Here is a 12029-nt window from a genome sequence, read left to right as displayed (position 1 = left end):
AGTAGAGAAAAAATAAAGCAGAGCATTGGGGCAGCGGTAGGAGTGGGGTGGTAGGGTGGGGTATGGTAGTGTTGCATTTTCAGTAGGGGTCCAGATCAGACACAGTGAGAAGCTAATATTGAGAAAAAACCTGAGGAAGTGAAGGAGTGAGATTCATGGAAATCCTAGGGAGGAACCTTGCTGTCAGGGGAAACAGCAGATGCAAAGGCCTTGGGGTGACCAGAATGGCAGGGGCAGGGAGGGAGTGGGAGTGGGGCTAGAGGAAGCAGGAGCAGATCCTGCAGAATGGGAGGCCATTGTGTTCATTGGGGACATGCCAGAAAAAGTGATGTGTGTGATCTGACAGTTTTATCAGGATCCCTCTGATTGCTGTATCAATGAAGAGGACGAAAGCAGAGGAACCTCTTAGGAAGCTGTTGCAGGATTCTAGGAGAGCGGGTTGTTGGATGTGGCAGTGGTGGGGTGGGGTGGGGTTTGAGGATGGGCCAGGGTGGAGCAGAGGATGGGTGAGAAAGTTGGATTCAGAATGCATTTTGGAAGAGCTGACAGGATCTGTTGATGTATTGGATGCAGAGCGTGAAGGAAGGAGGTGACTCCAAGGTGTTTGGCCTCTTACTCATCTGCTAAGTTATATCTGTCAACGAGACCTTTCCTTTCTTCTTGGCACCATCCCCAGACCACCGCACTCCTGCCAATCCCACTGCTGCCCCCCAGCCCAGCTCTTTCTCCACCTCTGGAGGCCTTTTGAGGCCTTATATTGTCTCCTCAACAGCCTCTCTCCAGGCTTCTTTGCCATCCCTCCCTCTCTGTGACCTGGTCTCTGCTGTCATACATCTTTTTTATATTTCTGTGTGTGGCACAGTACTCTGGGTACAGGGGCTCAACAGTGAACAAGGCAGCCCGCAGATGCAGCTTCTGCACACATGGACCTTCTCTTGTAGTGGGAGAGACAGATGGTACTTAAACTCAACAGCTCTGTGACTTCTAGCAACCTGCTTAACCTCTCTGTGCTTCAGTTGCTTTCATTTTAAAATGTGGATGAAAAAGTTTCAGTGTCAGAGTAGTTGTGAGGATTGAATGATTGGATATTTACAAAGCACTTGAGAACAGGTTGCCTGACCAACAGAAGAATTACCATATACATTTGTGAAATAAAATAAAGTTTACAATAAGAAGATAATTCTAAAAGAGTGGTGGTTGTTGGTTTTGCTTTGTGTGCTATAAAGAAAACAACAGTAAGGATAAAGAGTACCAGGAGGCAGGGAAGGAGTTGCCTAGAGGTGGGGGGTTTAGGTAGTGAAGGCCCCTTAGACTTGCAGTTATGAACAAGCAAGACACGGAAGCGTTCCAGACAGGGCAACAGGAAGTGCAAAAGACATGAGACTGAAACAAACCTTTGGAATTTTCAAGGAACCCAAAGACGGCGTTTCCTTTTCTAGTCTCCCCCTTGTCTGTAAATGAAAATGATTGAACTGGCCTATGACTTCCCTAAGGTCACTTTTGAGGATAGTTTAAACAAGTACCCCTATCTCAAGTTTTTGTTTGTTTGTTATTATTTTATTTATTTATGGATGCATTGGGTCTTCGTTGCTGTGTGCGGGCTTTCTCTAGTTGCGGAGATTGGGGGCTACTCTTCGTTGCAGTGCACGGGCTTCTCATTGTGGTGGCTTCTCGTTGCAGAGCTTGGGATCTAGTCATGCGGGCTTCAGTAGTTGTGGCTCACGGGCTCAGTAGTTGTGGCTTGCGAGCTCTAGAGCGCAGGCTCGGTCGTTAGTTGCTCCACAGCATGTGGGATCTTCCCGTACCAGCGCTCGAACCTGTGTCCCCTGCACTGGCAGGCGGATTCTTAACCACTATGCCACCAGGGACGTTCCAGAGAGCCCTCTTTGAGAAAAGAAAAATACAGATTAAAAAAACCATGGCGCTTTAGAAGGAGTGCGAATGAGGCACCTTGAGGTTTAAGCTTATTCAGTGTCATGGTAAAGCCACTTCTGAACATTATGATTTCCACCAACTCAGGCTTCTCCAAGTGAACTCAGAGCCCTCCCTTGGGGGCCAGGAGGCAGTGGTACAGGCTGGCTAGCCAGTGTCCCCTTCCCCAGGTCCCTGGAACTCAAGCATAAGTTCCACCACAGCAGGCATCCTGGCCCTTGGCGATGCATGACGCTTCGGAGTGATTCATGCTGCTATTTTAGTGCCGCTGCTCTTTAGGTGGGGAGCAAAATGGCAAGGGCTGCGTTTGGAGTCAACTCTGAGGCTGCAAATCCTGCAGCAAATGAGAGACTGAAGGGGTCACCGCGTGCAACCAGATTCTCTGCAGAGCAAATTCCCAGTTTTAAAGTTCTCCCAGGAGTTCCCTAGTGTCCAAGTGGTTAGAATTCTGGGCTTTCACTGCCGTGGCCAGGTTTCAATCCTTGGTCGGTTGGGGAACTGAGATCCCTGAAGCTCGGCAAAAAAAAAAAAGTTCTCCCAATATCAGAAAAAAGAAAACAGCTGGAACTCAGGAAGCTTAGCATGGGAGTGAGGAGTTAGGAGTGGGGGTTAGGGGAGGGTTGCAGCTCAGAATTCTGGCGTCTGTAGAACATGGAATTTTTGTTTTTATAAGAACTTTTAGTGTTGGAGTGGGAATTTAAGACAACCTGAGTTTCCTTCTCCAAGTGAGAGTGAAGTTCCATTCCATGTTCTGAGAAATCCCTAAAGAATATTTTCATTTCCCACTCAACCGAGTGATTCCAACTTTGAGCTACCTGTTACCACAGAGTCTGAGTCCTGATTAGCAGGAAAAGTGTGGGGGGAAATAAAGTGCCATAGAGTGCTGCTCAATTCAGCAAACTCGTACAGAGCCAGGAACTGTGCCGGATACTTCAAGGAATAAAACGATGGTAATTATTATCCGATAATTATTTATCAGAGAGCCCAGAGCCCAGTCTGGGAGCTCGCCATCCACAGGCCCTCCCGGGGTGCCCTCAGCCAGTCTCGTGGCTATAAACACAATCCCAGATGACTCCCACATTAGCTTCGGCTCAGATCTCGCTCCCAAGTTCCAGACTTGTCTACCCAGCTGCCTCCTCGATGTCTCTGTTTGGTTGGCAAATGGACTTCCCAACGTGTTCGAATCAGAGCTCCTGATAATCTCCCCTGAAGCTGTTCCTCCCTTGACTTCCCTCTCATCAGTGGCCTCGCTATTCTTGGGCTGGTTCAGGCTGAAAACTTTGGAGGCATCCTTGTTCATCCAGTTCATCCAGTTCATCACCCAGCCATTTCTTGGCTTTGGGAAGGGGAACAGAGTGTTGGCTCCCTGAGCTGGTAGGTGGCCAGAGGCAGAAGGGACCCCCGGCCTGGGCTCCCAGGCCATATCGAGGCCTCCCACGCTAGATGCTGCTTCCAGAGGGCAGGGCCTGTGATTTGTTCACTGCCGTGTGTGCTCAGGGCCTGGGAGCTAGTCCATGCTCGTAAGAGTTTGGTGAATGAGCAAATGGAGCTGATCATCCTTCTACCCCCCATGGGACCCTCAGCCCCTCCCAGGGAGGCTCTCTGGCCTTCTTCCCTCTAGACTTCCTTGCTCCCTATTCTGCTTACCCTTCTCTGGGCCAAATGGTTGAGTCCCATCAGATTCAAACATCTCAATCCCGCTGTTTCTGATATCTGTTTCTTGAGAAATACCAAGTGGTGCAGAGCGTGAGCATGGGGGAAATGGGCCCTCTCATGTCCTATTGATGGGAAGTTACACTTAGTAACATCTATTTAAAATACAAAAAGCAATTCCTCGCTTAACAGATTATACCCACCTGGGCCCAGCCTGGTGGCACAGGATGTATACTGCAGCCCTGTTTGTGACAGCCAAAAGGAATAGTACCCAACTACATGTGCATCCATGGAGGATACTGGGAAACACGATGTTGCTGCCAGAGGACGGAATATTAGTGAGTGTTCAAAAGAACACTCCGGTAGATATTGACATGGAAACATGCCCATGATAGACTGCAGAACGACGAAAGTCATGCAGCAGTGTGTATGGCGAATCTTACTTTTGGTAAAAAAATGTGTGTGTATCTTTCTATCTGATTATATATATGCATGGGAAAAGTCTAGACAGATATATAGCTAACTGCTAAAGTTGTTGCTTCTGTGGTTTGGGAATGGGGAGGGGTGCTGCATTCATTTGCTGGGGCTGCCATAACTAAATACCACAGATTCGATTCGGTGACTTGAACCACAGAAATTAATTTTCCCACAGTTCTGGAAGTCCAAGATCAAGGTGCTGGTAGATCTGGTTTCTTCTGAGGGCTCTCCCCTTGGCCTAAAGATGGCTACCTTCTCACTGTTTCCTCACATGGTCTTTCCTCTATGCAAGCACGCATCCCCAGTGTCTGTGTATCCAACTTTCCTCTTCTTTTTTTTTTTTTTTTTTTTTTTCCCCACACCACGTGGCTTGCGGGATCTCGGTTCCCTGACCAAGGATTGAACATGGGCCACGGCAGTGAAAGCCCAGCGTCCTAACCACTAGGCCACCAGGGACCTCCCAAACTTTCCTCTTCTTATAAGGACACCAATCAGATTGGATCAGGGCCCACCCTGAGGGCCTCGGTTTAATTTCATCACCCCTTTAAAGACTCTGTCTCCAAATACTGTCCCATTCTGAGGTATTGAGGGTTGGGAATTTAACGTATGAATTTTTTGGGGGGGACACGATTCAGCCCATAACAGAGGCTTTCACTTTCTATTATGTTGTGAAAATTTGTTACAGTGGGGACGTCCCTGGTGGTCCAGTGGTTAAGACTCTGCGCTTCCACTGCAGGGGGCATGGGTTTGATCCCTGGTCAGGGAACTAAGATCCCACTGGCTGCGCGGTGTGGCGTGGGGGGGGTGAGGGGGCAAAAAAATTTCTTACACTGAACGCTCCTATTCGAGCTAAATGTCCCCAGAGCATCCACCTCCTTCCCAGGCCTCCTCTGAAGTCAGAGGAGGGGCAGCTAGTGACCTCTGCCAGCCCAGCCAGCTCCAGGGCCCTCTGAGGCCCTTCCCCTGAGGAAGGCAGTGTGAGCCGCTCCGGATCACCGGCCAGGTCCTCAGACCACCCTGAGAGGAAGCAGATGGCGGGGCCTCTACCATGCAGGCCTATGATTTATAGCTACATGTTCTGGACATTTAGTACCTTGTAACCCATCCTTCCCCTTCACACCTCTCAGTATAACAACAATATGATATTGGCCAACGAAACAGGTAGTAAAATGAAACAGGCAGGTGATAAAATATGAAGAGAGCACTACAACCTGGATGAAGGGAGGTGCAAAATTGTGATCACACAGCAAAGATGTTAGGGGGACCCGGGAGGTGCAGGGGTTCCTCTACCTGAATGAGGCAGTAAAAAGAAGAAAGATGGCCAGGTAAAATGGGGTAGGGCTAAAACTCGAAAGACTCAGGAAACAATAATGCACTGGGCTTTAAAATCAAGCCCCTGGGGAGAGGAGTGCACTGCCTTGGGGGTCTCTTTAGATCTGGCAGTTCTCCTGGGTCCTGCTCTGGTCTTAAAGACCAGAAGCTGGAAACCCTCACCCTACTGTGGTCCCGCACCTCACTGCATGTTCAGTCTTGCTGAGATGGTGAATCTGCTCCTCTGGGTACCTTTGCAACCCTGAAAGGTGTGGAAGCCAGAAAAGCAAACCCAGAATCTTGCTACCAGTTTAGGAAGTTTTGTAATCATTGTGCTAATACCTGTATGTTTATTAAATGTTTTGAAACATGCATCAATCTGCCCTATTTGATTTGCAATTTTAATTAGAAAGGAATGAAGGGGAGACAGCCTGCAGTGATGACTGTAATAATGCCTCCCACCCCTGCATGCCTGCCCTTTGCCATGGGATTTGGCTGCTTCTATGAAGAAATGGAGTCTATTTCTCCACTTCTTGGATTCTGGGCTGGCCTTGTGACATGCATTGAATGCCGTGACTGTGTGAATTCTGTGCAACACAATGTGGTGAAAGTGATGTAGTGTGACTTCCGAGTCAGGCCTCGAGGCATTTTGCAGCCTCTGCTGACATCCTCTTGGAGCAGGGCTTGAGAGCAGCATGCTGTGAAGATGCCCAGCCTGGCGTCGTGGAGGCCACATGGGGCAGAACCGAGGGGCCTCGCTGACAGCCAGCGCCAACTGCCAGTCACATGAGTGAGGCCATCCTGGGCCCCCCGCCCCAGTTGGGTTGTCAGATGACTGTGGCCGCAGGAGTGACCCAGGCAAGACCAGCAGATGAAACTTCCAGCTCATCCCAGCCCAAACTGCTGATGCAGAGGCCTGGTTGTCATTTTAAGCCAATGAGTTTTCAGTGGTTTATGAGGCAGCAAAAGATAACTGAGACAGTATAAAAGGATCTAAGTTCATAAACGGCGTTTGAATATTTAAGAGAACTGATTTACCATGTTTATAAGTTTAATCTATTAGTGTATAAGAATTGCTAACTGATTAGAAAAAAATATGCTTGGCTTGGGAGGCGAGAATAAGGTGGGGGATGAAGGCATCTTTACCCCCTACTCCCTCCCTGCTTGTAAAGAAAAAAAAAACAAAAAAGAAAAAAATATGCTTGTTAGATGTGTAAGTCTCTTCTGCTGAGAGTTTGAGGCATTTGAGAGGACCAGCTATTTCAACTCTGTAAAATGTAGTTTAAAATCTATTAGGGAATTTAATTACCTAAGTTTGCAATTGGCATTCATTTTCAGAATTTAACCTGTTGAACCTGTGATTTAATTAAATATTCATCAAAGACTAAGTGAAAGTAATTGTTCTTATTTTTACACAAAAATTAGATTTATAAATAGAAAACTAGATTTGCAAGTTGCATTTGGATGTTTAAGAAAAGCTAGTTCTTTTAATTTATAAGTTTAATAAATACAGTATTAAATACAAGCAGCAGTAGGTAACTTTTCTCTGCATGAAAAAACCCCCTCTCCAACATTAAAAATCCTCAACAGACAACAGCGGGTGTTACAGCCCCACCAGATTTGGCATTCCACAGACTCCCATGCCTTTGCTTCCGTGGGTCTCTCGGCCTGGAATGCTCCTGACACACATAGACATCTGTGGTACCTGGCAAGATTTTACCTTTTCTAAAAGGTCCAGCTGAAACTCTGTGAAGAGGTCCTGCCTTGCCAAGTCAGAATCACACTTCTCTGCCTAGACCCATCCGTGTGTGGGGCCCAGGCCTCTCTTAGACCAGACCCTGGTAGGCTATTGTCTGGGACCTTCTCTATCCTGGCTGCCATGTGAGAACAGAGCTGAATCCCAGCAAAAAGAAACAGAAGGACTAGTTCAGATGCCGAGGGTGTCCAGGGTGCTTCCATGGCCTGGCTCTGGGGGACATGGATTTCAGGCTCTGTGCAGAAGGCAGCCTCCTGATAGGCACTGATACTTCCTATGGCTGGGTCCCCTGCCTCTCCTTGTGTTCTCCTCCCCAGACTTTGCCGGGAAGGGTGTAGTAAGCAGAATAATGCCCCCCAAAGATGTCCACATCCTAATCCTTGGAGCCTGTGCATATGTTACCTTACATGGCAAAGGGGAATTAAGGTTGTAGATGGAATTAAGGTTGATAATCAGCAGACTTTAAATGGGATCGTCCTGGATCATCACCGGTGAGTTCAATGTAATCACAAGGGGCCTTGAAAATGGAAGAGAGTCAGAGGGAAAGACCACCAGGGAAGACTGGTCAGTGAGATGGAACATTGTTGGCTTTGAAGATGGAGGAAGGGGCCCACAAGCCAAGGAATGTGGGTGGTCTCTGGAAGCTGGTGCTGACACCTTGATTTTTAGCCCAGTGAGACCGATGTCTGACTTGTATCCTACAGAACTTTAAGAAAATGAATTTTGTTTATTTATTTAAATTTATTTATTTATTTATTTTTATTTTTGGCTGCGTTGGGTCTCTGTTGCTGCACATGGGCTTTTCTCTAGTTGTGGCGAGCGGGGGCTACTCTTCGTTGTGGTGCGCAGGCTTCTCATTGGGTGGCTTCTCCTGTTGCAGAGCACAGGCTCTAGGCACGCGGGCTTCAGTAGTTGTGGCACTCAGGCTCAGTAGTTGTGGCTCACGGGCTCAGCAGTTGTGGCTTGCGGGCTCTAGAGCGCAGGCTCAGTAGTTGCGGCGCACGGGCTTAGTTGCTCCGCGGCATGTGGGATCTTCCTGGACCAGGGCTCGAACCCATGTCCCCTGCATTGGCAGGCGGATTCTTAACCACTGCGCCACCAGGGAAGCCCTTGTTTATTCTTTAAGCTGCTACATTTATGGGAATTTGTTATAGCAACAACAGGAAGCTAATACACATGGTCACCCACATGCTTCATTGCCTGAATCAGTGACATCTGTGTAATCACTTACCAGACCACAGATAGGAACCAAACAACCTTGACCCAAGCCTGGACTCTGACCCCCATAGGCCATGTTGACCTTGGGCCAGTCCAGGCTTCTCATGTGTGCCTGGGGCACTGCTGCCTCACCAGGCTGTGGGGAGCACATAGTGAGTTAATGCAAGTAGAGCAAATGGGGGTAGAGGGCTTAGCTCAGCGCCAGCTGGTACCTAGTCCCCTGTGAATGGCTGCTGTCCTGGATGCAGTTGGCAAGGCCCTTCTTGCCCTGGTAAGTTATTGGAGAAGCGGCAAGTGGTGAGGTGACCTCAGGCCTGGGGGCCTAGCATCCTGAATTCATCTTGCTGACCTTTTCGGGGAAAGGCGCAGGCCTCGTCGTTGGTGGTCCTGGAGTGTTGGGGGCCCTTGGCCCTTCCTTCCTGTCCCCTGGCTTCTGATCTACCCTCTCTGCACACAGGTCTCCCACTGATCCTCTCTTGGGCACCACAGTGGTGCCAGCTGCATCCACAGGAGGGTTCTGTGATCCTCCTCACAGCCCTGTGAAGAGTTATTGCCACACTCAGCGCCAGAGAGGCCTGGAGCACAAGGCAGGTCTGCAACCAGTCAGACCTGAGCGCTGTCTTCCTCATATACAGCTCAAGAAGCAAGGTACAAGGGGCCAGTGTACCCGAGTAAGAACGAGCAAAGCTGGTGCTAAAACCTTCTCTGGAACCCTGGCTTCTTGTCCCAGGTTAAAAAAATATCCACTATGGCGTGTTCCCTGGCCGTCCAGTGGTTAGGACTCTGCGCTTCACTGCCGTGGGCCTGCGGTTCAATCCCTGGTCGGGGAACTAAGATCCCGCAAGCCACGGGAGGCGGCCAAAAACAAACAAAAAAATATCCAGTATCATATTTATCAAATAATAAAATGGTATAGAAAGACATTAAAATATTTATATTAAAAAAATCCATCCTTACAGTCCTTGTAAAAAATTAGGAAAAATATAAAGAAAAAAAATCACCCCAATTCTTCCACCGAGAAGGCCACTTGGAACTCTAATTTTCTGCCTTCAAATTACACTATTTCCACCTTTGCCTCCCTAGCTGCTCTAGATTCGGTTCCTGCCGCCGCCGGCTAAGAAGCAGCAGCGCAGCGGCCTGGGGAAAGTCGCCCAACCGGACGTACCTGTTCGTGCCACTCGTTACCTCCCCATCGCCGGCGGGGACGCGCGGCTCCCGGCGACTGGGGACGGGGTGGGTCCCCGGTGACCCTTAGGCAGCCGCGCTCGGCTCAGTACACCCGGCCAGAGGGGCGGGGCCGGGGGCGGGAGGCACCTCCCACCAGGAAGTTGGCGGCGGCCGAGACAGCCCCAAGAGGAGGCGCACGGCGGACGCGCGACCCTGCGAGAGCGGGGCTCAGGCGCAGCGCGACCCCGCTGGCCGGGCGGGGCGCGCACGTGTGTATACGAGTGCGGGGGCCCGTCAGCGGCCCGGACTACAAGTTCCAGGGTGCCCAGCGGCGCGCCTGGGTTTTCTGGCCGCGCGGCCCGCTGGCTCCTGAGCAGGTCGCCGCGGGTTGGCACGCGTCACCTGGTTCCCGAGTAAATAAGGGAGAGACTCCCCGAGCACCGTAAATAGAGTCGAAGTGGGCGGGGAGCCGCCCCGCGCCGCCCGCTCATGTCTCTGCAGAGCCGAGTGTCCGGCCGCCTGGCACAGCTGCGCGCGGCGGGGCAGCTGCTCGGCGCCCGGCGCCCCTGGCCCGGCCCCTCGGCGGGTGCCACGCGGACCCGCAGCACTGCGTGCGGTCCCCCGGCGTCCCTGGGCGCGTACGACCCGCGCGCGCGGACCCCAGCGGGAGTTGGGGCTTGGGGGGCGGCGGCGGTGGGGCGGAGAGCCGGGGTGCGCACCTGGGCCCCCCTGGCCATGGCGGCGAAGGTGGACCTGAGCACCTCCACCGACTGGAAGGAGGCAAAATGTAAGTGTAAGCAGGAGGGGGGCGCGAGGGGCGAGGGCGGCTCTACGTGGGCCTTCTCCGGCTGGACAGCACCCCACCAGCAGCCTCGTCCACCCCAGAGAACTGGGGAAGTTAAGGTCCCATGTGCCCCGGTATGGACCCCCATTAACAGCCACGCCCCCCATGTGCCCAGCCCCATAAACTACTTCACCGCCCCGACCAGGTCCAGGTCCCCAGTGGGGGGCAGTGTGAGGAGGGTGGCCTCACGCCATTGAAATGTGTTGCTGGGCACCCCCAGGGAGCATCCAAGACCTAGTACCTTAATCTGTTGTGCACGAGGGAAACTGAGGCCCAGTGCCAGAGCCAATAGGCCAAGGTCACTTGGAGTTTGCTTCAGGATCTGACAGTAGGCTCTGAACTCCCCAGGTTTTGCATAGCATGGTTTCTCAAGGGGTGGCATTTTAGGCAGAGTGGCAGGGAATGGGCTGAGGGGACAGCTCTGGGGCTGGCATCCCACCTGGTGGGATCAGATAGCCACAAGGAGTGGCCTCCCTGAGCAGGCCGGTTCCACCTCCCCCACGCCTACCCCGGGGGCCTGCCTCTCTAGGCACGTGGTTTGGTGCCCTTTTGCCCTTAACGTTGGCCTCTGGACACTTGTGAGCACTCTCTGCCTTATTCCTGGGGGACACAGGACAGAGGAGCTGCGGGGCAGGGCAGAGATGGGGCGTTGTGCCTATGAGAACAGTGACCCCCCGCCGCCCCCTCCGCCCTCCCCCCCCCCACCCCCCCCTACCCAGGAATCAAGCCATTTCCTCCCTCTCTGGGGCAGGGCATGAGTCCTGGTGGGCATGAATCCCAGGGCTGGACTCTGGGCCCGAATAGAGCAGGGAAGGCAGGCAACCTGACCTGCAGAGCCCCAAATAGCCCCGGCTGCCTGTCCAGCTGCCCCTGCCCTTCAGGGCCTGCTCCCTGGGCTCTTGTGACCGTTCAGGCTGGATCCCCTTTCAAAAGAGCAGGGACAACAGCTCATTGGCTGGGCCGTTGTGGTGAAGTGGATTCAGCCAATTGGGTTGGGAAGGCAGGCCTAGGGCGGGCTGTGGTTGCGGGCAAGGGGAAGGCATCCTCTTGGGATTGGAGGTAGAGTTCAAGATGACTTACCACTGTCATGAACTGCATTGCCTTCACTGGGATCTTAAAGCACCAGCAGGAAGCACTTGACTTTGCTCCGGGAACACAAGGAGTGCTTGTCAGCCCTTCAGCCCTGGCCCCAGAACACCGTTCAGGGTGGGGAGTAGGGGGCTGGCCCCCTGGTACGGGGACTGTCCCCACAGGGAGCCCTGCTTTCCCTTCTCTGTCAGAGAACAGTAACCCAGGGTGGTGGGAAAGAGAGCTGGGGAGGCCAGGGGCCCAGGCACCTGTTCCTGGATCTGCCACTTTTTCTAGGACCCAGCTCTCCGCCCCTCCCATTCCTGGGTGCCACTGAAAACTTCCAGACCTCGTGAAGCTGATGGGTCAGGGATTCCCAGGCTGCTCTCTGCTAGGAGCTGGGATTTCCATTCATTCAGTCCATGTTTATCGAGTGCCTTCTGTGTAGCCAGCACTGTTGTGCTGGGGAGACAGACAAGGACCCTGCCCTCACGGAGCTTAGGGGGAAGAAACAGTAGAGGATGTGATCAAGGCAATGAGACAATGCCAGGTAGAGGTCAGTGCTGCAAAGAAGCCGTGGCAGATGGGGCCGCCTGAGTGCCA

General features: G+C 52.0%; 1 protein-coding gene across 3 annotated transcripts in view; it reads left to right on the top strand.

Annotated features, from left to right (window-relative positions):
- The first annotated feature begins 9762 nt into the window (after nt 1-9762).
- The window catches only part of MACROD1 (mono-ADP ribosylhydrolase 1), a 153369-nt gene continuing 151102 nt past the window's right edge, over nt 9763-12029 (top strand). Inside the window, exon 1 of one of the 3 annotated variants that reach the window (XM_036860423.1) lies at nt 9763-10301. In XM_036860423.1, coding sequence (XP_036716318.1) covers nt 10004-10301 — 298 coding nt within the window. In that variant the 5' untranslated portion in view covers nt 9763-10003. The remainder of the gene's footprint in view (nt 10302-12029) is intronic. The other 2 variants (XM_036860422.1, XM_036860424.1) reach the window with 2 other exon arrangements.

This window comes from Balaenoptera musculus, chromosome 8 (assembly GCF_009873245.2).
Source record: "Balaenoptera musculus isolate JJ_BM4_2016_0621 chromosome 8, mBalMus1.pri.v3, whole genome shotgun sequence".
Taxonomy (NCBI): Eukaryota; Metazoa; Chordata; class Mammalia; order Artiodactyla; family Balaenopteridae; genus Balaenoptera; species Balaenoptera musculus.
This window is presented reverse-complemented; position numbering and strand designations above follow the sequence as displayed.